This window comes from Equus asinus, chromosome 27 (genome assembly GCF_041296235.1).
Source record: "Equus asinus isolate D_3611 breed Donkey chromosome 27, EquAss-T2T_v2, whole genome shotgun sequence".
NCBI lineage: Eukaryota > Metazoa > Chordata > Mammalia > Perissodactyla > Equidae > Equus > Equus asinus.
In genome coordinates, this window is record NC_091816.1 from 2,491,969 (window position 1) to 2,515,867 (window position 23,899).

The 23,899-nt window shown below is 52.5% G+C and overlaps 1 protein-coding gene across 7 annotated transcripts in view; it reads left to right on the plus strand.

Annotated features, from left to right (window-relative positions):
* Positions 1 to 7,361: 7,361 nt before the first annotated feature.
* ANK1 (ankyrin 1) overlaps positions 7,362 to 23,899 on the plus strand; it is a 208,192-nt gene continuing 191,654 nt past the window's right edge. For 3 of the 7 annotated variants that reach the window (XM_044750882.2, XM_044750883.2, XM_070500061.1), the window contains exon 1: positions 7,375 to 7,623. In XM_044750882.2, the coding sequence (XP_044606817.2) occupies positions 7,498 to 7,623 (126 nt within the window). In that variant the 5' untranslated portion in view covers positions 7,375 to 7,497. Of the gene's footprint in view, positions 7,624 to 23,899 lie in introns of all 7 variants that reach the window. The other 4 variants (XM_044750887.2, XM_044750890.2, XM_044750888.2 and 1 more) reach the window with 3 other exon arrangements.

Sequence of the window (23,899 nt, forward strand, 5' to 3'; positions counted from 1 at the left end):
CGTGGAGGCTGGGCTGGGGGTGGCGGGACTGGCAGGTGCGTCACTGCTGGGGAGGGATGCCCCGCCACTACCTCAGGAGCTACGGGAGGGGGATCAGAGTAGGGTGAGAGGAGCTCATTGGATGGAATGTGATTAGGAAAATATCTTCAATCCAATTAAAATATTAGCAAAAGACAAGAAGAGACATGTTAGGAAAGAGGAATATTAAAATGGCCAATAAGCACATAAGAGGTGCACAACTTCTTTAGTCATCAAAAAATGCAGACTCAACCCGCTGTAGGCTAGCACTGCTCACTCAGTGGAAAGGCTAAACTCAAAACCAATGCTAACACCGAGTGCTGGCGAGGATGTGCAACAACCAGAATTTTCATACCTTGCCAGTGGGAATGTAAACTGCTATAACGACTTTGGAAAAGTGTTTTGTAGTACCTAATAAAGAAAAATACATGTATGCTTTATGACCCAGCAATTTCTCTCCTGAGCGTATACCCAACAAAAATGAGTCCTGTCTACCAAAAGAAGTGCATGTGAATGCTATGTCCATAGCAGCTTTATTCATAGCAGCCTCAAAGTGGAAACAGCCCATGCCCATCAACATGAGAATGGATAAATAAATTGTTGCATATTCATACCACGGAATACTACACAGTAATGGAAAAGAACAAACTGCAGATATATGCAACAACATGGATAAATCTCTTAGACATAATGTTGAGTGAAGGAAGTCCTTTACAAAAGGGTACATATTGTATGATTCCATCTCTACGAAGTTTAAACCTAGGCAAAGGTAATCTAAGGTGATAGAGGTCAGAGGGAGCTTGACTTTGGGGAGGGGCACTCGTGGGGAGGAGGTAAGAGGGAGCAGCTGCGGTGCTGAAAACATTCCCCACCTTGGTCTGGGTGGTGTTACCCAGGGTGTACATATTAAATTGTCATGTACACGGAGGGGCAGAGGGGAGGGACCATTCTTGCATCCATCCATCCCTACTGAGTCAGAATCTGCATTTTAATAAGATCCTTAGATGATCTGAAGGCACACTCAAATTTGAGAACTAGTTTTGAAGAAAGACTTGGAATCTAGTGGGATTGGGGGCGAGTAAAGGAGAGGATGAACAGAGCGTCATGGGACCCCAGATCTCCAGCTCTGGGGAATGGGCGAATGGCAGTGCCATCAACTGGGCACTGAGATGCCAGGAGGGGTGAGGATGATGGCGACTTCTCATGGTGCTGTCTGGAGGCCTCGGTTCACTGCTTGTCTCGGTCTTAGGAGAGAAGTCAACTCTGGAGTTACAGACTCAGTGTCACTGGCATGTGGGTGCTAGTTGAAGCAATGGCTGGGATCATGGAGAAACCGAGAAAGGGCCAGGACAGAACTTTTTATTAATGAGCCCTAAAAAGGGCATTCAGGACACAGGAGGAGAACGAGGAGAGGGTGGGGTCTCTGAACCCAGGGAAGTATGCAACGAGGCCAAATGCGCCAGGGAGTTGAATTCAAGACAGGAATGTGACTATAGGTTCTGTGGTGTGGGGACAGAATCAGGCTGAGGAGCGAGCGGGTGAGGAAGCATCGAGCAAGCTCTCTGGCAGCTTGGCTGTGGAGGGAAGGGAGAGGTCACCACACAGTCTGGGTGTGGGGGGAGTCTACCGACCAAGTGGGAGGAGCTGGTGGGGAAGAATGCAATGGCGATCTGGCAAGGGAAGGGAGGACTGATGGCTGCATTTTCTGAGGAGGTGAGATCCAGAGTAAAGCAAAGGAAAAGCACTGACAAGAGGGTGGGTGTAGACAGGTGTGAATGGTGAGGACGGGGCGGGCGCTGAGGACATCCAAGCTGGCGGCCTCCATTTCCCCTGTGAGGGAAGACAATGGCGTCTGTTGAGAATGGCAAAGGAGAGGAGGGGGCGGCGCTTGAGGTTTAGAAGGGCAGATAGGAGAGTGTTAGATGCGTCACCAATGGGCTCTGAGGGCCCAGCCAGCTTGAGTGAATAAATGAGTTTTATTCCAGCATTTCCCAAGAATCCCAAAGTAAAACATCTATTTTTCTGTTTTCTCTGAACTCCTTGGCTCTTTTATCTCTTCAAATGCCACCCTGGAAAATGCAATTATTAAAATGATATATTGCCTTTGTGTGTAAACCTTGGACAGGAAAGGAGGAATTCTTGAGTTCAGTATTCCCCTTTGCTAAGAACTCCTGACCTTCTTTGGGACCAGTGTTGGGGAGAAGTGAAGCTGTCCTCAAATATTTGAAGGGCTGTCAGAGGAGAAGGGTTTGAATAATTCCTGTGTCTCGCCAGAGGCAGAGCAAGGGCTGATGTGTACACACTCGGGAGGTGGGTTAGCTCCATGTGGAGCTGACACTGGGCCCCCTTGGGCAGGCTGCCAGGGAGAGATTTGGCCTGGGGATGCGAGAATGGGCAGAAGAATCCAATCCTCGCACTGGCTGGGAAATGAAAAGGCAATTCCTTTGGATTCTGAGATTCTCTGATTTTCCATTTGCCTTTCTGTTTCTCCCTCAGCATTCATGCCTCATGGATGATATTTTCCGGCTCCAACTTGAACTGAACGCCTCGGGGTGTGGCACTGGGCTGGATGGCTGGGACCCACGAATGAGCGGGACAGCCTCTGTCCTCAGAGGGCCCAGGCCCCAGTAGTAACATGTCAGCTCCTTCCTTCCTAAAAGGCATTGAGGGCACAGGGACGGAACAGGAGAGCCTCAATCCAGGGGGTTAGCTCTAGCATTGTAGTAAAAGCAGACTCTAAAGGTTGACTCTTTGGTTCAAATCCTAGGTCCCATGACTTACTAACATTGATCTTGAACAAGTTATTCATTCTCTCTGTGCCTCAGTTTCCTCATCTGTAAAATGGTGATGATGATAATGGCACCTACCTCATGGAGTTGTTATTAGGGTTAAAGATGCTCAGAAGAATGTCTGGTACACTCAATATATTTTAGCTATTTATATTATTTAGTGCAGGAGGCAGCTTTTATCTTAGGAAGCTTTGTTAATTATTAATAATGCTTCTTTTAAGAACACAAATCAGTCTAGTTGTGTAAATGCATAATAACAGAATGGGGTTGGGGGAACCAGTTGGAAATCTTAGGGAAGAAAGCAAAAATATAAAAGTGGATTCCTTCCCTTTGCTTAATAGCTAAATAAAAAGGCCCTACTGAAATACAGAATTTACTGGAGTAATAATCGTCCCTGGGAAGAAAGAAAGAAAGAGGAGGGCCTTCGAAGGCCTGTCTCCTGTGCTGGGATTTCAACTTGCTTCCCACGGCCACTTCCCACTTCCCACTTCCCTGCACAGCTGAGTGAGGGCTCTGGGGCTCCTAAGAAGAGGCTGAGGAGCGATCACAGACTGACACCCCCACCTGGTTGAGAGGTGTGGCTGTGGCAGTGGAGGAGGTGGCCCCTCGTGGCCACAGAGGGGCAGTCTCTTCAACCTCGAGTGCTGTGGGTTTTGTTTTACAACGTTAGAGGAATAGGCGGGCCCTTTGGTTGCCTGCCCGGGGATATATTGTATGTGTCTAACTCAAGTAGTTACTATCACTTCTGCGCTGTAGGGGAGCCCCCGAGTCATTGGCGAAACTGGTCATCTGCTGGCCTTTCAGTCAGACTGGAGTTAGGCAGCTTGGGCTGGAATTCTGATTCTGCCCATGAGATGTGTGACCTCAGGGAAGTCAGGTCAACACACTCAGCTTCCTCAGGTGAAAACAGGGATGACAAGGCTTTTGTTATGAGAAATGAATGTTATGTAAATAAATAGCAGTGCCCAGGGCATAGCAGACTGTTGACAGATGGTGATTATTACTGTCTGTTGACATGGGGGTGTCTAGGACTATCTTCTGAACCCCATAGATGCCCAACATCGTCCGTCCTCTGACTGGCAGGAAGGAAGCCCCTCCAGGCGTCGGCTAGAGGGGCTGTGGTCCACTCATCACCCCCGCCCGAATCCAGAGCAGCCCGTTGGAGCAAAGGCCTCCAGACAGCACAATCCCATTTTCTCTTTCTCAGCTTGCAATCTTCTTAAGATATAATAGGATCCAAGAGAACAACCTTATGAGTGAAGCTTGGGCATGGAGAGGACTTTCATTTTGTCCCCTATTGAGTTTCGGATTTTAGGAAATCCAGGGCCAGAACTGCCACCATTAGTAGTGATGTGGGGGGAACCAGGGCTGTACCTCCGTACCCACCAACTACTCTTCATTAATGACAATGTTTCCCCTTAGCTTCTCAGAGATTTTATTTTTTATCTTCAAAAGGCTCCTGTAAGGATTTAGACATATAAGAGAAATCAGGATTCTGGGGCTGAAAGGGGCCTTGGACACCAACCTGTGCAACCTCTTCACGCTTGCCGCAAGACCAAAGTTCAGCAGAGCACTTGATGTTTTACTCAATCATTTCACCTTCACTCTCTCCCCTGCTCCTCTTGACAATCCTTTAAGGGAAGTCATTTCAGTATCCTTTTTTATAGATAAGGAAATGGAGTAGTTTAGTGCAGCGTGATGGTTAAGCATATGCACTCTGGAGCCAGATTGCTAGGGTTCAAATTCTGCCTCCATTCTTGACCAGCTGTGTGACCTTGAATGAGTTACTTAACCTCCTTGTGCCCCATCCCCCTCTGTGGGATGGCGGCAATGCCTGGTGCGGTAGAGTGCTGAGTAAGTGTCAGCTGGTCTCATCATTATTCCTTAAGCCGGTAAATGGAGATTTGCTGATTTCTTCAACACATGCTTTTTGAGCCCTACCATGTGCCAGGCACCCTGCAAGGTACTGAAGACACAGGGGTGAGCAAAACCAGACACTGTCCCTTCGCTTACGGATCTTAAAGTCTAGTGGGGAAGGCAGGCATCAGACAAAACAATCCCACTGATGCAAAATTGCACTGATGGCAGGTGCTACGGAGGAGGCACAGATGGAGTCAGAATGATGGGTCATCAGTCTGGGGCTTGAGGAGGGCCTCCCTGAGGAAAGGAAGACCACCTTGATGTCTGATGAGTGAGCTGGAATTAGCCAGACTTGAGGTCTGGTGGCAGTGGTGGTCGGAAGAGCCCAATCCTTCAGGGCCTCGTAGGCCATATACAAATTTTTGATCTTCATCCTAGGATCAAAAAAGGATGGTAGGCTGAGCAGTGACAACGATCAGATCTGTGTTTTGAGAAGATTAATGTGGCTGCAGTGTGTGGTATGGATTGGCGGATGGCAAGAAGGGATGCAGGCATGCTGGGTAGGAGGCTGAGAGCACATGTGCATGGGCCTGCACTCAGGAGAGGTCTGTGCTAGAGATAACACATGTGCCCCAGCGGCAGCCTGAGTACAGCTGGGGTCACCGGTGAGCTGGTCTGGGGAGAGCGTCTAGAGCTGGGCTGTCCCATACAATAACCACAGGTCACGTGCGGTTCTTAAGCAACTAAAATGTGCCTTGTCTGAATTCAGATGTGCTCTAAGTATAAGATACACACAGAAAATTTGAAGACTTAGTATAAAAGAATGTGAAATATCTCATTAATAAGTTTAAATCGGTTGCATGTTGAAATATTTTGGATAGTCAATGAAATAAAATATATTATTAAAATTAATTTTACCAGTTTCTTTTAACCTTTTTGAATGTGGCTACTTGAAAATTTAAATTCCATATGGGATTGGGACTTGTGGCTCCCATTATGTTCCACTTGGACACTGCTGATGAAGAGTGAGGAGAGGAGAGGGTCCAGGACCCAGCTCTGGGAGAGGACAACGTTCAAAGCAAGGTTTCAGCCAGCACCTTAATTATTGGCAGCATCTAGGTGGAGAGGATTGAGCGGGATAGGGGGCTGGAGGGAGACTGGGGGGGATGCAGAGGGAAAGTTCCAGTAAAGAGAAAGCATGGCGACTGGAGGAGGGGTGGGTGACTCAACCACTCCCCAAGTGTGTACTGTAAGCGCGGAAGGGGTGGTGCCCAGTGCAGGGCCCTTTGAGAGTCATGTCCCCATGTCCTACTTTCTAGGCTCTGGGCTGTGGCTGGTTAAACGTCTGCATCAGGCCCTCAGCCTAGGAGGGCCACCGGAAGCGGACTATTTTACAGTGACTTTTCACCAATTCTTAAGTAGTGTTTTCCACAAATCCTTCTTTAGCCCTGTGTGGACGAAGAGCTTTCTTCCCACTGGACGGGGAAGGAGTGGGTTGGGAGCGGCAGCAGACTGAAGGGGCAGTGGTTCCCAAGCGGGGCCTCAGTTTCCCCGCCTGTCACGCGAGGGGGTGTTAGATGAGTTTAATGCCCCTTCTCCTCCCGCAGCCTGGGTGTGTGGCTGCGTGACCCCACCGGCCGGGGGTGTGGCTCTTTACAGCTGAACACCGGCCCAGGCGCTGCCGGGCGCGGGCGTATGAGTGTCGGGAACGGGGGGTGGGCGGTCCCCGAGGCAGAGGCCTGGTTCCTCTCCGGTCAAGAGAGAGCAGAAAGGAAGACTGCTCACTTCATCTTGGACACATTTTCTATCTATAATTGGTAAATATGCAAATGAAAGGTCCACATGGTCCGAAAGGGGCAAATCAAGCTCGAAGCGAGCGGCGGGGGGAACAGGCTCTTCCCCGGGGAGCCCTGCACCGCGCGCCCCTCGGCGGCGCCCCCGGCCGGCCGGCCGCGGAGCCCGGTGTGGGCGGGGCCCGGGCCCAGCCGCCGCCCGGGGGCGCCCCAGGCCCGGCCCCCGCCCCGGCCGCGCCGCCGGCCTCCGCGCCCCGCGATGCCGGCGCTTCCGCCGCCGCTTGCAGGCGCGCTGGTCCGCGGGGTCGCCCGGGCGCGGGGCCCACCGCCCGCCGCCGCCCCCCCTCGCCCCCCCGCGCGGCGAGGCCGCCCGCAGCGGGGTCCTCGGCGGCGCCCCGCCAACGCCGGGCGGCCCGGCGGCTTTGTTCCTCGACCCGACGGCGCGGGGGCCCGTGCGTCCGGCGGCGGCGGCGGCGGCGGCGGCACTGCAGTGGCGGCAGCCCGGCCGGCCCTCCCGCCCGCAGCCGGCGCTCGCAATGCAGCAGCGCGGGCGCCGAGCGCGCCCAGCCTCGTCGGGCCGGCCGGGCCCCCCGGCCGCGAGCGGCCCCCGCGCCCCCCTGCGTTAACTGCTGGAGTCCGCCTCCTCCCGGGCCGCTCGCCGCTCGCCGCAGTACGAGCCGCCTCCCCGCCCCCGCCCCCTGCGCCGCCGCCGCCGCCGCCGCAGGAGAGGGAGGGAGGCTCGGAGGGAGGGAGGCGGCGGGCCGAGCCCAGAGCCCGTCCCGGGCGCCGGCGAGCGAGCTCCGGCCGCGGCGGGAGGCGCCTTCCGGGGGCCGCGGGGCAGCCTCGGCGCGCTTCGCCCTCCGCGCGTCTCGCAGCCGCCTCCCCCGCCGACCCGGCCGCATCCCTCCCGCGGCGGGGAAAGAAGCTCCCCTCCGCCGAGCAGAGACTCCTTCTCTTCCTCCTCGGGAGGGTGTCGCCACCTGGATTGCCAAGTGTGAGGGGTCCGGGAGGCGGGGACCGGAGCACCGTGACCCGCCATGGCTCAAGCGGCCAAACAGCTGAAGAAAATCAAAGACATCGAGGCGCAGGCCCTCCAGGAGCAGAAGGAGAAGGAGGAATCCAACAGGAAGCGAAGGAACCGCTCCCGTGACCGAAAGAAGAAGGTAAGAGGGGGGCGGCGGCGACAGCCCGGCGGCAGAGGCGCCTGGAGGTGGCTGCTGGGGGAAGGGGCCTGGCAGACCCGGGAGCGAGGTCGGGGCGAGGGGGCCCGGGCGCCGGCGGAGTTGGTGCCTCCCGAGAGTGGAGGGCGCGGGGCGGGAGAAGAGGGAAGAGGCTTCGGTGCGGCCGGGAAGAGGACAGGGCAGGAGGCTGGAAGGGCAGAGCGGGCGGCCAGGAGGCTGAGGGCGCGCGGCAGCTGGCCGGCCGGCCGCCGGCGGAGACCTTTCAGCACCTTGGACAGATGCCGGCAGGCCCGCTCCGCTCGGGAGGAACTTTTCCGGCCTCGCGGCGGGCGGCCGGGTGCTGGGCTGCTCCGCGCCGGCTCGGCTCGCCGCCTCTCCTGGCTTTCCAAGGAAGCCGGTTTGGGAGAGGCGGCTCGGGCTCCGGAGGCTGCTCGGCGCGGCGCCTCCCCCGGTGACCCGCTCTCCGGCGCGGAGAGCATCGTTTTCAGGTCTGAAGGAGCGGGGCTCCTGCCCTTCTCTACCTTTCTCAAGCCCAGCTGTCCTAACCCCGCCGGGTCCAGCAGCAGAGGGGCATGCCCCCGGGGCGTTTGGCAGTATCGTATGTTCGGGTCACTCAAGATGAGCGACTGATGGCGGGAGGAGAAGTTCCTTTGGAAGCCAGACAGAGGTGCTGTCCAGCCTGGCCCAGGGACCTGGTCAGAGAACGGGACTGCCTTTTTGGAGGCGTGTGGAGACAAGATATCCCCCCACAAGGACCCAGACCCCAGAGGGCAACTATTTGTGTGTTCACCACTCCCCTTCTGGGTCTGGGGTCTTCCTCCCTCTGATTCAAAGCACCTTTAGAAACACCTTTGGTGAGAAACACCTTTTAGTCTGAAACACTTTTGATTGTGAGGGGAGGGGGTGGTTCACTGGGCCCAGGGGTCCAGCCCAGAGCTGTTTTAGAGCCCGTGGAGGAGGCCAGCAGGACAGGGATGCAATTCTGGGAACTGGAGACGGGGCTGACCTCCAGCTCAGCAGAGCCATTTTAACCTGAAGAAGTTGATGTGAGGCATGGCCTGCAAGTGTCCTCACCAGGGAATGGGCCCCTGGGGTTCCGGAGCAGAGGCACTGGTCTTGGTTGAGAGGAAACATTTTTTTCCCTGAAATTTTCTCTCTCTGAGAAAGAAGTTTGGAACCTGCAGTTGACAGCAGAGTGCGGGGAGCAGGCTGCCTGTGGGTCACAGTGCACTTGCGAGCTGGTCAGCTGGTCCCACATCCAGCCTTTACGTAGAGATGAGACATGGGCCAGAGATGTTCTCCGAGAGTAACCGCAGTAACCCACGCGCTCCGGGCTTCCCGTACCTCTTCAAAAGACAGCCCCTCCTCCCTCGAGGGATTGCCATCTTGTGTGTAAATAATAGTTTCCCAAAGCACCACTCCTTTAGCAGGACAGAAAAAGAGGCCTTCCCCAAGCCGATGGTGAATCAGAGTTTGGGTTGGTGCCACTTAGAGAGAGAATCTCATCAAGTCTTCTGCTGGGGTCTGAAATACCGGAGCCCATCCTGTGAGTCATGGGGGGACGTCTGGTTACAGCTGACAGTGCTCACCCACTTTCTTGGCATGAATGTAAGCTTCTTGTTCGGAAGGGGTACTCTCTATTTCCATGCCTGCCGATTGCTTTAGGAGCCAAGCCGATCCTCTCCAAACTGCTCACTCACTGTTTTTATTCCTGCTTCTTGCTCTTGAGCTTCTTCTTTGATGCTCCTGATGCTGTAAATAATTTTTTTGAGCAATAGTCAAAACAAAACTCTCCCTTCTACTCTTCTTTGACTTCTTTCCACTCTGTGAAACTCCCTTTAATACAGCTCTGAATCCCGATGGTATGTAACACACATACATACAAGTGGCAATTTCAATATTCTTTTTACTTCTTTGGGCTTAATCCTTCCATTCTTAGTAAACGTTATTTCCATTTTGAGGGCTAGATGATGATATATTCCCCTCCTCCCGACTTGTGTTATTTCGTTTTACTAGCTGGTCACAGCATACTGCGTCAGTAAGCATTGGAAAATCTTCCATACAGATTTTCATTATTTTATGCGGTGTCCTGGGTACTGTGATTGATACAACAATAATAGGGAAATCTTAATTCAAAGTGATAGCAATGACGTAAATTCTTAGAGCTGATTCTTTGGGTGAGAGGGGATGTGGTCCGGGTGAGGCATGGGGTGCTGCCTTTGTGTTGCATAATGACTGTGAGTTCTCATAGCCATTGGCATGCTCTTGAGAGCCATCGCAGAGAGGAGAGTTAAAATCTGTAGCAAAATACAAAATCGTGAGAAGGTGGAAGGCCCTCGAGAGGAAGGTGAGGGAGACAGAGCGAGGCAGGAGGGAATGTCTGGAGAAGGCAGAGGGTGCCCAGCGGGGCTGGGGAAGCAGGTGACCTGCGGCTAAATGGAAAGTTCATGTGAGGTGAAGTCTAACTAAGACTGATTTTTCACAAATGAAACCATTTTTCAAGGCAAAGTATATTAAAATCAAGCAACTGAGGACTTCACAGTTGGTGACCACGAACCACTGGGATGCTGTGGGACCATCCTTACATTAGCATGGAGAAGGAGCTTCATACATGCAAATATTTTATTCCAGTGAATCAGTAACTCGTGTGAATGTGCAGCCGAGCCAAGGGCGCTCTGAATTTACGAAAAGGAAAGGTGTTTGTCCCATGGGTACCCTACTCAGCGGGGACTGGCTGAGCAGAGCCGCATCCCTCCCCATTTGTAGAAATGATCGCGGTTGTAACTTCAGCGGCGGCTGCGGTTTTACAGTTGATGGTGCTGTGTGGGAAGGCGCTTGCTAAGGGGGGCTGTGCAGCGCGGGGTGGAGGCTGGTGTTGTGACGCACTGACTGACACAGATAGAAACCACCCCGACGCCGGGAATTGAGCTAAAACTCTAGAGCTCCAAGAATGCCTGCAGTCTTCTGGGGCTTCATTCAGTTTTCTGTTTGTGTAGTCCTCGTCAGATACTTGCTGTTGCAGCTGCAGCTTTAAAAAAATAAAATAAAATCCGCTATTTATGACATTCACTGATAAGTCTCCCTGCGTCTGAAGGTTGGGAGGGAAATAAATGAATGGCACAGCATGTGTAAAGCAGGCATTTGCATTAAGAGCCACGGCTTTCCGGGGCTGAGGAAGCCTTGGCCATAAGAATGCGTGTGCTGTTGATGTTTACGCAGACGTGGAGGTTAGGAGAGGAGGACAGGGAGGCTGGAGAGAAAGTGAGGCCGAGGGTGGAGGAGGAGGGAGACAGGCAGACGGAAAGAAAGGAAGAGAGGCTGAGGGGTGAGAGAGCTGGGGGGCTGGCGTTTCAGCCTGACTTTAAGGGATCACACGAAGCCCGCGCCCTGCAGTCCCTGCAAAGACCCTTCCAGGGACAGCGTCCACTGAGCTCCCTCCTTGTCCCTCGTTCTGTCCCCCAACTGCATCCTCTGATGCTGGGGAAGGTAAAGATCCTGTCTTGTTCATAGCTGTGGCCCCACCACTCAGCTCAGTGCCTGACACCATGGGCAGGCAGCGAATGTGTGTGGAAGGGGTGGTTGAATGCGTGGATTCGCGTGTTTGTCTCTGCTTGCCTAGATGTTGTCTTGGTCATGGGCAGGTGTTCAGGTGAGCAATACACTCGTTGACTGACTGTCTTTTGGGGGCATCTGAAGAACAGCTGATATTTCTCTCTTTTTTAATTATTTGCAAAGCAATAGAGATTTGGAGGCAGGCAGTGGAACCGCCTAATTTTTTGGTGCAGTGAATTCTACCACTGAGCATGCAGTCACTTCCTTGCAGGGTCTCTGCTGCTCTAAATGTCAAGTGGTTTTAGCCATTTGGAACACCAACGGTATTTGCACAGGGCCCCAAGGAGCCAAGCAGAGGAGGGTGCAGAAAGAAAAAAAGCAGCAAGCCCAGGAGTGGAAAGTGGCCTTCGCCTCTTTGCTGTGCAGGCAGCATCATCGCTCCTTCTGGTCTATGCAGCACCCCCCAAAAAGCCCTCAGCCTCAGCACAGCGGGACGAGGCCCTGCTCCTGGGCTACAGAGATGGATTTGGTTGATCCAGTGATTGGAATCACAGAGGACATCTGGGGGCACCTGCACGAGACTGGCATGCTCGTGGCCCAGGCTCATCACCAGGAGGGTGATGGGGGGGTGGATGTGGGGAGGGATGAGCAAGAGTGAGGTGAAGGGAGGGGAGTTAAGCATTCATAAAGGGCTACAAATTTAAACTTCTGCTGTTATCTGCAGATGAGTATAATCTCAACCTGAGAGATAACGGACATGATCGAAAGAGAATGATGTTCATCACACATCTTTAAACCCGGGTCCTGTTGCCCAACCAAGTTACTGGCATGTGTTCTGTATGAACTGATGTTTGTATATAAAGTTTCTATTTGGCTTTTGACTAGCATAATTATGTTGAATTGCATGTTAATTATTAAATGTGTTAATTTATTAGTTGCGAGCCTTTAAAATATACCACAACTTTGGGAAGCCTGCTTTGGCGTCACTTCTTTTTTTGGTACCTTGGGAGCCTTAAAAAATGGAAGTGGACCTGCCCCTCGCAAGCTCTGGGAGGTGCTGGCAGTGGCTGATGATGTGGGAACTTCCCCAGCCTGCTCCAGGTTTGTCTGCCAACCCAGCTCCCCCCCCCCCCCCACCGCTGCTGCAGAGGCAGTGGTGGTGGGGGCTGCTCCCTGGTGCCACCATCACCCCCTACCATCGGCTAGACCAGGAGAGCAGGGGCCTGTGGGCAGAGAAGATCTTATACCCTCAACTGTGTCCAGCACTGTACGATTTGCACATCACTTGCTCCTCACAGCCGCTGCTCGGTGTAGGTGAGGCAGCAGCAGAAATTCAGAGCCCCAAGCAAGTGGTTTCCCTGTGAAGGAGCCCACGAGCTGGCTCCTGGGACCTGTCCCTTCTCTTGCTCACTATTCTTCTTATCTACCCTCAATATGGCGGTGCTTTTTTTTCTTAACCTCAGTCTAAGGCCTTTTCCTCCTCTCTTCCGATAAAAATGAGTAAGCATTAGTGAATGGATGCTGTGTGCCAGACCGGTTTCATGTGTGTTAGGCCATTCCCCTGCTTGGCCTCTGTGATGCCTTTGCGTAGGCTGGTCCGTCATCCATTTCTTCCTCCCTCAATGTCAAAGCCCACCACTGTCTTCTTCAAGAACCCTTTCCTGGGTGTCCCCTCCTCCCCCAGCTGCATTATTGTGTCTTTGGCCTCTGTGTTATGTCAGCCTTTGTGCTGGGTGTGTGTGTGTGTGTGTGTGTGTGTTTCTGTGTGTGACACGCGTACTTGTTTTATCCCTTCCACTAAATTGTAAGCTCCTTGAAGCCAAAGCCTGAGTCTTTGTCCTGCCCCTCAGTGAATATTTATGGCTTGCATTGAGTTGGCAGCTACATGGTTCAGATTTTCTCTTGGTCTTTCTATTTCATTTTGGAAGAGTTGGCTCTATAGGATTGGAAAAAGTAAATAATTTTTTTCCCATGAATTATTCTGACTAATGCAAAGTCTGTTGTCATCAACGTTTGGTTTTCGAAAAAGGCAAATAAGCTTTGCTTGGCTCCTTGTGTTTTCAAAAAGCAGCCCAAAAGTCCACCCCTTATAGAGCACTGGGCTAGAAGTCAGATGCCTGGATTCCAGCATCAGCTCTTGCATGTGTTGGCCACCTGTGTATGAATAAACCTCTGAATTTCTCTGAGCCTCAGTTTGCTCATCTGTAAAATAGGGATGAGAATCAAATGAGGGTGGGGTGTGCTTTGTAAATTTTAAGACGCCCATATATTTAAGAGGTTATAGTTACTAACATAATGCTTGTTAAGTAAGTTATTCTTTCTAATTAATCAGATGCCAAAGCTCATACCTAGCCTTCCCATGGTGGCATGAAATCTTGGTGTTTGCCTAGAAAGGCCAGCACATTATTATTTCAGTGCTGGTAAATGAAAAAAGGATACTTTAAATCATATCTTCATTTCGTTTTCAGGAAAGGAATGAATTTCCTATTTTGACAAGCTTTATTATCACACACTCAGTTATCTACGTGGGTCCAGTCTGTCACTTTGAGATGGGCTTTATTAAAGTCCTGCATGGCCATTGTAACTGTATATCAAAAGGGGGACATAAAAGTGGTTCCTAAACTTTCTGAGAATACATCGCTGTTGTGGCCGTGGCTGATAAATCCGGTGTGTGGAATGTCGCCGATAATGGAACACGCCATGTTCTGGGCAGACCAGGCTCCTCCAGGAGACCGTGCATCTCAGGAGTGCGAGCGCCACACATCCCCCCAGAAGGAGGACTTGGATTGTGGACGCTCACAGCTAAAGCAAGGAAGACGTAATTTTTTTAAAAATTAGGAAAAAAATGGAAGCCAGGCAATTTTTTTTAAAAAACTTTTTGGCATTTGTTTTCAATGAGACTGGATGCTTTCCCTCAAAGAACGTTTCTGCATGTTTTTGCTAGGGTGATGATATAGTATCAGTTAATACATTTTTATCCATGTCAGCCGTCATGGACTATGATAGCTACTGAACAACCTTCTTTGTTTGTCAAGGGAGGAGTCTGTGTTTATTAGGAGCCCGCATGCCCTGCAGGCTTTGTCGCTCTGGAGCCACCAACGGTGTCGTGACTGCAGAGCACATCCTGGGCTCCAAGGCTTATCCACAGACCTCTGCACTAGGCGGCCTCCTTAGGAATTTCTTGCACCCTCAGGATATTCAGGGCTGTGTGAGGCGCTGAGAGGAGCATCAGAACCGAAGGAATTTTTCCTGCCTTCACGTGAAGGACTTGCAAATTAGTGGGAAAGCTGCCAGAGGAGGAAGTAACCCGTGGCAGAGACAGGAGGCAGGTGATCTGGGCTCAGGAAGAAGTGCTGGCCTGCGATTCCAGCTGGGCCTGGGTGTCCCAGGCTCCTCTGAACGTCTCGGGAGCAGCCCGCTTGAGGGTGAGGACCCTGTCCGGGGACCTGGGTCGAGACAAGAGGCCAGATGAAGGAGTGGCCGGAGCCTGAGTCCCAGGGAGGACCTCTGTTTCCAGCTTGTCTGCCTCACAAAATGGTTATTTTCCTCTTTCCTTTCTGTTTTGGGCATTTCTCTACCTCCCACATAGTCAGCATCTTCTCAACATAGTTGTTTAATAGTGTGTGCACGTTACACATGTAGGACAGAGTGACGCCATTTCTGCCATCGTCATCCACTCTTTCCTCCTATCTGGGACTTTGCTTGTTACGGTAAGGATTCCTGGGCCTCTGAGGTCCTGGGCCTCTACAGGAAGCGCTCGCCAGGAGCTGGACTTGGTGGTAGGTGTGACAGGGACGGGTGAGAATAGGAGATGAGCACGGCCCAGCTCTTGCCCGAGTTCTCTTATCCATCCCTTGGATCTGCATGGTTCTATTTCTTGCCCCTAAGAAGTCAAGCAGGCTGAGTAATGCCCAAAGGAAGAGTGCAGTCAGGGAGAAAAACAGGTGTAGGAGGTTTGAAGGCCAGAGTTTCATTGAAGTAGAATTGGGAGAGGTGGGTGGGGGGAGAAAGAGGAAGCATTACAGGAAAAGGAAAGGAGATGCTTTCTATGGACTGGCTAGAGCCGTGACTCCTAAACTCAATTCTGAGATTAAAGGGACAGCCCCAAATACTCCAGGTGAGACCCACAGGAAAAGAGGGAGGGAGAAATGGCCCAGTGGCCCCTCAGCTTAGCCAGTATCAGGATTGCCTTGGGAGAGAGGGCTTGTTACATGCAGGCCTGGCCCGCCTCCCACCTGCGGAACCTGATGCTGGGTGTGGGCGGGGCCAGGCACCTGCAGGTCCAGCAAGCTGCCGTCAGGTGAAGCTGGCATAGAGCAAGTTGTTCTAGCCCCTGTTCCAGCAGACTGACAGGAACAGTTGATGGAATGTGTCAAGACCAAGGGAGAATCAAACCAGGAGATGAAGGAAAAAGGTGGGAGAGTGGAGGATTTGTATTTACTTATTCTTTATTTTGTATCCAATTTCCCAAAGGAGGTGGGGAAGCAGAGTTGACTTTAGCCCTGTGGCCAGTCCAATGGGAGAAGTAAGCCTGGGCAGGGTGCTGGCCTGGGCCTGAGGAGGGGAGAGGGAGAGGGGAGAGGCTGGGTGTTCATGGACTGCTAGGGTTCAGCCCAGAGGACAGTGGGGCAGGACATCACCTGATGCAATAGCATGTGTGGAGGCTGAGCAGGCAGCGTCCGGAGGAGGAAGTGGTTTGGGAACCGCGGGCCCAGTAACAGGGGCAAAGGGGGCAGAGTGAGAGACGGCAGGATGAGCTGGAGAGGGAGCTGAGACAGGGGCCCAGCTGGGTCCAAGGGCAGAGGAAGCCCTGAGGGGCTCCAGGCAGAAGTCTGAAGGCTACTATGCCCACAGTGCAGAAACGGGCTGGGGTTGGGTGACTCTGTTGTAAGCGGAGCATCTAGAATGCTGAGGGGTGATCCAGCTGAGGAGTGGGCTATCTTGAGCTGGGGCAGCTAGTAGGGATGGAGAGCATGTGACAACTGGAGACATTTGGGTGGTAGAGAAAGTTGGTCTTTGTGAGTAAGAAAGTGGGTGTGAGTAAGTAATCAGGGACGATGCTGCAGGTTCCGCTCTGACATATGTGGAGGATTTGTATTTAGTGGTGCCTTTCGTTGAGCCAGGAAAGAGAAAGGGAAACAGGTTAGGAAGAAAATTATGAGTCCCTTTTTGGGAAGATAGTGTTTTGTTAGGTAGCTTCCTGGGGCTCTCAGTTGGTAGAGGGAGAGAGCTAATAGAAAACATTCTGGAATATCGGGGAACCTGTCAGGCTTGCAGTGGAAAGAAGAGGCAGGCAGTTCAAGTCCGAGCTCCCCAGCGAGCCCTGGAGTGCAGATCTTCTGACTGATTGCTTTAAATAGGGTGCATGCACGCGAGGAGCCGACAGGGCCTTGTGGCAACTCCAGAATCTGCCTGGTGGATGCTCCCTCCTGCACGGAAAGCAGGACCCTGGGGCTGGAGGTGGGCTGAGGGAGGCAGGACTAACTATTCTTCAACAATGACTTTGACGCCATCGCCCATATTGTGAAATGCTACGCATTCACTAAAAGTGATGCTTAAAAGAATGTGTTTTTAAGAATATGCTTCTAATAAAAAAATAGGCATATGCTTAAGATATAATGTAATTAAAAAATGTAATGTAATTAAAAGAAAAGAAAGGACAGAAGGTGCCTGCTTGTCAAAGAGAGTAGCCAGGCCTTCTCTGCCTGTTTGTCTTCTGGAGATGGAAGCTGGAGTGTATAGATGATGTCACACCCCCCATAAAGAATTCCAAGGTGACGTGGAGCAGAGCCAAGTAGGTAACAGAATGTACTGGCTCCAAGTGGAGCTGGAGTGTGGTCCCGAAAAATCTGGGCAGTTGGGTCTTGGCATGTGTAGCCATCCATTGTAAACCAACCTGAAAATGTGTGTGTGTTGGGTCGAATACTCCACTCTGCAGCCAGAATGATCTTCCAGAAATGCAAATCAGATCTGGACACTCCCTCCTGTGAATCCTTCAGTGGCTTCCTAATTGCCCTTAGAATGAGGTCGAGGCTCGTTGCTCTGGCTTCCCAGCGCCCCCCACTTGGCTGCCTTTGCCATCCCCCCTCGTCCTTTCCTACGAGCTACACTCAGCTGCACTCTCTTCTAGGATTTTGGATGTGTATGCTTTCTCTGCCTGTAGATCTTCCTGTCTGCTAAAGCTTTCACCTCAAACACCAAGGCCAACTCCTCCACCAGGGTTCAGGTTAGACCTTGCCTCCCAAGTCCTAGAGGAGGTTAGGCTACCCTGCCCCGTGTTACTCCAGTATGCTCATGGGCAGGTGGCCGGAAAACCCAGAGGACTTTAGTGAGTGTCAGGAGGTCATCTTTGATTGTGATGTCAAGGCAGCGCTGAAGAGATGCGTGCTTTGGGCTTAGACGGAGTCAGATGGTCCTGGGCTGGTTTCCTGGCTCAGATGTTTACCAGCTGGGTGACTTTGGGCAAGTTGCTTAATTACCCTCCCTGAGTCTCAGTTTTGCCATTTATAAGGTAGAATATCTCCCACACACCACACAGGGATGTTGGAAGGACTGAATGAGTTAAATATGCAAAGTATCTCGGATGTAGTAAGCACTCAAGAAATGCCTGGTCCAATGCACAAATAAATGCCTGCAATAAATGCCTGGTTCCCACACATGCCCATCTCCCACCGGAACAATCAATGAAGTCTGGGACATGAGCTCTAACAGGCTGTGCATGTGGGGGTGGGGTGGCAGAGAGAAATGAATGTCTGCACCCAGAGCGCTGAATGGATCAATAAGTGAAGATTTCAAAGAATGAGACCACTGGAGTTTTCCTCTCCCACCCCAAATAAGCCTTGAAAGATGAAAGTCTGGTCCCACTTAGCTGAATTCTCACCTTGTATATAATTCGAATAGAGTAAACTCCTTTCCAGAGATGGCCGTCAAGTTTACATCCCAAGGCTGGTTGTACTCATCTAGTATTGCTGCCAGTTTCTTAAATGAATTAGGAAAGGCTGTGGCGAAATGCGAACCTGACTCAAAACTCCCATTAAAGTGAAAAGTCGGAAACAGCCCAAGTCAGAAAAGCTTCAAATTCTGAAACACCCGGAGAGTTGCACTGGATTACAGAGACGTTAGGTTCTCCTTTGGCGTGGCGATTGGGCAAAGCCACATGAATGCCATTTGGAAGAGCTGCTTTGGTTCAGCCGCTCTGGACACGAGAACGCCGCCCTGCTGGTCTGAGGTTACGTGGTGCTCCTGGGCGGGCCTTTGCTCAGCTCATCCCGCCTTGGGATGCCTTGGGCAGGGCCAGGTGAGTGATGGGTCCAGTCCACGAGTCTTCTCTGCTTTAGGATGGCTGCAGCACACGTGGAAGGGACCCAGTGCCTGTCCACTGATGCTGAGCAATGTCTCGGGAGCCATGATGCAGCTGCAGAGTCCTGGAGCAGCTGTGTTTCGCTATCTGCTTTAGGTAGAACAAACAGTTTGTCTTTCTTTTAACACTGTCTTCTTGCTTGTCGCCTTTGGACCTCATTCTTGAACAGATCTGCATTGGAAGGACTTCTGGACTACAAGCCATGTGGTTGAATCCACATGTCAATATTGCCCCACACATGATAGGGCTTAAAAGAGGCAGATGGGAAAAACATTCTCTATGATTCTGTACCCTGGTGAAAGCTACGCCATCATTAGGTTCTTCAGGAAGAACTTTTAAGGATCTCCCGTGGACTCAGCTTTTCCACCCCTGCTTGCATCTCCGCTGTCTTGCCCAAGCACCATTCCTGCACTAACCCCACTGGTTGTGCCCTTCCAGTCCAGTCTTCACCCAGCAGGAAGACTCATGTTTTTTCAAGCACAGTCTGATAGTTGTCATTTCCTTTAAGACCTTTCATACTTCCAATTGCCTTTAGGATGAAGTCAAACTCTTCCCTGAGGCTTCTGAGGCCATTCATGACCTCCTACCACTAGGATCTTACCTCTCAGCACCCCTGCCCCGCCCCGATGCCCCTAGAGTTTGTGGTGCTCTCGTGCCCCTCAGTTGAATCCCTATTCATCCGTTAAGGCCCAGCTTCACCTCCTCCAAGAAGCTCTCCTGAGTCCGAGTCCAAGATGCTATAGAAGGGGTGCCCACCCTGAATGGAGGTTGGCGAGCTGGCGTCCAGGATCCCTTCCCACTCAGCCACTGTAGGCGGGCCCAGGGAGTTTCGCAGGCCTATTAAAGCTAATGAGACTTTCAGCTAAGTCCTAGGACCGCGCAGGATTGTGGACCCAGTGAGGAAGTGAAGCTAACCTATTACCGTGCCTTTCTCAGTTAGGGGAGGCTGTGTGTGATCTGGGCTGTAGAGCCTCTCCTTCCTCCATGCCACCCTCGGATTAGTGGGCCTTAGCTACGCGTGGGTGTGGGCAAAAAGAACAGGCCACGGGGTCAAGAGACCTGGGGCTGAGTTCTAGTTCTCTCCGCTCTCTTGTGTAGCTTTGGATGCTTCTCTGAGCCTCAGTTTCCCTGCCTCTAAAATAAGAGGATTGGTTTAGAGGGCTTCTGAGAATTTTCTGGGGGTACCTGTAATTCTGCAGGGTGTGAATTTATAAGGCCACAGGCAAAATCGTTCCCAGAGCCGGCTAGCTCACCCTGGCCTGAGGTGTCCTGGAAGGGAGACCCAGATGAGGGGGCCGCCCTGTGTCGTAGTCCAGGCTGCAGGGCATAGGGATGTTAGCAGAAGTGTGAGAGACCACCCAGCTCTGGGTTCTGGCTCAGCTCGTTGATACTCACGCCATCCAATGTATTATTTCTACAAGGCAGATGCTGCTGTGGGCAGTTGGAGGAGAGGAGGGCCTGCCTATATAGTGCGGGGGCCACGTGCTCAAGGGTGAAGGATCTGGTCCTTGGGGGTGAGTATTTGGAGAGCCTGTGTGAGCGGGCACCCCTGAGACTCTGTAAACCTCCTGCTGAAGCCTAAGGTGCCTCCTTCTCCGGTCGTAACCAAGTAGCCTGTGAGGGGTGGAGGGCCTGCCGCAGGCAGACAGACAACCTGCTGCAGGCGGACCAGGGTGGCGGGAGGCAGAGCGCCTTCTATTTTCAGGGCACGGTGAGTGGGTCTGTCGCACACCGAGTTGCTTTCAATGTCAGGAGCACAGTAAGCGTCCTCCCCTGGAGCTTGGAGGAGCCCGGGAGGCCCTGGTGCCGTGAGGATGGGGCTTAGGCAGCCCTTGCTGCTGCATTTCCCAGGAAAGCAGACTCAGGCAAACCCAGGGCCCAGAGAACAGGTGGCACGCTGTGCGACACATGATGAGGTTTGTCAGACAGTCCTGGCTTTTGAGAGACTCATCTTTTAGAGATGAATTGCACAGTTTTGGAAAATTCCAACTTTGTCACTTATTGAGTTTCCAAGAGTCAGGATTTTCAGGAGTCAGTATCCCAATTCAGCCCCAGTTAAAGTTCTTTTCTGATTTCAGTCTCTGCCTCTGTGGCCCTCTCCTTCGCCCTGGAATGTAGTGCCCAATGGTTTTAATGGCAGCCCAGATGCTGAAAACCTGTCACAGTTTCTCCAGTGCTTGGCTGGGGCTGGGAGAGGAAGGAGAGAACTGCCTGTAAGGGGACATCCAGGTCTGGGCTGATGTTGAACTGAACCCTCTCCAGTGGTCGCGTCTCCTGGGAGATGAGGGCTTGGATATTCAGGCCTCAAAGAGCCCTGGGAGCCACAGAGCCGGTCCGTGTGGACAGTAGCCATCGTTGCACAGAGCCCGCTGGACACCCAGCATCCAGAGCATTATTTCACTTCTTTTCCCAGTGGCCCTGCAGGGAGGCAGGTGTCAGGCTCCATTTCACCTGGGAGGAAAGTGAGGCTCAGGGAGATGAAGTGTGCTTCCCCGCTGCTAAGTGCCAGGGCCACGCGGAAACCTTGGCCCATCTCTCTCTAAAATCCTGGTTTTGATAACAAGCAGGCAGTAGCAGATATAGGGTGTTAGGGATCGAAATTTGTGTTGTTTCTATTTGTCTTGTTTATCAACTGCTTACGCAACTACCAGCAGGAAAACAGCAGGCCCAGCCGTCGGTGGCTGCCGTTCTCTCCACTGAAGGAGAGAAGGGAAAGGAAAGGGACACCTCTGACCAGCACACCACTCAGCTGAGCCCACTGGTCCCGAGGGGCCAGAGAACAGCCCGTTTTACAGCTGAGGACCTTGGAGGGCTCAGGAAGGTTAAGTAACTTGCCCAAGCGCATACATCTGAGCAGAGCCAGGGCTGGGTTCACGCCAGCTGCCTGATTTGAAAACCTTCACCTCACTGCCTCTAGGTTCTATGTCTGTAGAAGGAGCAGGCTGCACTTGACCCTGCCTCTGAGGCCAGAGCTGCGTGGGACAAACTCAGCGTCCACACAGGCCATGACGGGCAGCACAGCAGGCCCCGATGGCACTCTGAGCTGCACGAGGCCCCAAAGAGCACTAATTAGGGCAGTGGGACGAGGAGCAGTCTGGAATAATCTATCCAGAGCACATTTCCTTCCTTCAGGCCCAGAAAGGGCTCAGGCTCCTGTGCTCAGATGGAGCTCCCTGCAGCCTCCTCCCCAGCAGAGGTGCCTGGAAGGTCCTGAACCATTTAGCCCTCTCCCCACAATGCAGAGGGCACATCCCCTCTCTGCACGCTCTTCCTCGTGCTGCCTTTACTTGATGGGGCTGTTTCCACTGGAACCACAGTCCCTCTTTGTTTCTCCCAGTTCCTTCACCACGTTGTACTCAAAGAATCACACAGCTTATAAGGGCTGGGATTTCCCACCAGAGCGCGGAGCAGCCGAGCCTGGAGTAACCCTTTGAGGGAGGAAGGCAGAATAGGCATTACTGCTCTTATTTTAAAGACAGGGAAACTGAGGCTGTAGGACTGGTCCACTGGGAGAGCCTCAGGGCTTTTGATTCCCGCTCCAGCTGTTGTCTTTGGTCCTGGGGGCTGCTGTGGTTGCTGAGGCCCCCTCGGTCGCTGGGGGAAGCTCTGAGGAGCTGTGCCAGTGGGACAGCTCAGCCGTTGGATGCAGTAGAAGCCATCCAGGGGCGCGTCTCTCGGCTGTGAAAATAGAGGCAGTCCGGTGCCTGCCTGGATAGGCCTGTGTCAATTGGGTTGGTTTCCTTCCTGCATCTCTCCGGCATTGCTCTCCTCGAATGAGAGGCAGCAGCGTCTGTTCTGTTGAGGGGGAATTGTTACACGTAGCTAAAATTAGATGTTTTGTTTGAATTATGTTAATTTGACTTAATTGCTGAGGAATGGCGATGTTCTTCAGCAATCGGACAGCTCCGCCAGGCGTGGTGAGGAGCAGGGATCCCTGATATCCGCGTCGGCCTCACCATCCTGCACCTCCCCCTTCATTATCTCATCTGAGCTCTCACAACAAACTCAGGAGGGCAGCAGCCCTGAGGACGTGATCCCCGTTTTTCGGGACGAGGAAGCCACGGCCCGGGTGGTGAGGTTACATACCCCAGGTCACACAGGTCTGATTTCTAGGTGGCTTCCATTCTGCTAGTGCTGGAGTTGAAAAGCTTCGTCCCTGTCTTTTTTGAGCTGTGGGTGAGGCCGGCCTCACGCGCAGGCAGCCGGCGCACTGCACAGGGCCCTGCTGGGAGGTGGGCCCTCTGATTGCTTTCGTGCTCTGCTAGGACCATTTGGGAATTATTCATCATTTTTTAACACTGCATTTTCATTTTGCACTGGGCCATGCCCTGGGCATAAGGTTGTCTTCATGGGCCAGCACTTGTACTTTTCTATCCAATTAACCTTGAGTGTGCTGTGATCTTGCTGTGGCAGCTGGGATGTCCAGAGGAGCTTCTTTTTATAAACAACTCCCCACGAAACCTGTCTAAAGCCGAGATTCCCATGTGGCTTCTGGGGAGAAGGCCAGCAGGTCGGCCTCCAGCTCCCTCCTTCCACCTTGGCCTCTGGACTGCAGGGCAGCCGGGCATGCGTGGGCATGCAGGGGCCAATTCTCAGGTCAGAGGTGAGGTGGAAGAAGCACAGAAGGGCCCACCCCTGTCTGTGGCTGCAGCACCAGGCAGGATGCAGAATAAATCTGTGCTGCTGTCTTCCCAGCAGATTTGAGGATTCAGAGCCAGCCCTGCTCTCCAGGTCTGGTGCAGACTATATTCTCTGTTAGTTTTTGTCGTTGCTGCCGATGGCATTTGGGATTATTTTACAGGTCTCATAATGGGTTTAGGGGAGTGGGCATCCGGCACTACTTTTGGACTCTGCACCTTCCAGAGTGTTAGTGTATGTGCTCTTAGTGGACTGTGTTCTACCAGGAGTAATAATAGCCAGGGGTCCCTGACCACAGCTGGCTGCCAGGGTGGGTGCTCAGTGTCCCAGCGGAGCCTCAGCCTCTCCCTCACCGGCTGCAGCTCACTGGCCTGTGTTCCGGTCCTCACATCCACCTAACTTGTCCCGCTCAGGGCCTTTGTGCCTGAAGTTCCCTCTGTCTTCACTGATCCTCCTCGCGCTAGCTGGCTGCTTTTTGTCTGTCTCAGCTCACCCTTTCCCCACTCAACTACCCACCGGTCCACCGTTCTATCACATCGTTCTGTTTAATTGTCTTCATTATCTAGAATTATCCTATTTCTGGTTTATTGTCTGTCTCCCCCTCCTTGCCTTCAAAATAAATTCTATAAGGCCAAGGCCCTTGTCCGTCTCATGCACTGCTCTAGTTCCAGAGTCGAGAAGTGTGCATGGCACACAGTGGGTGCTTCA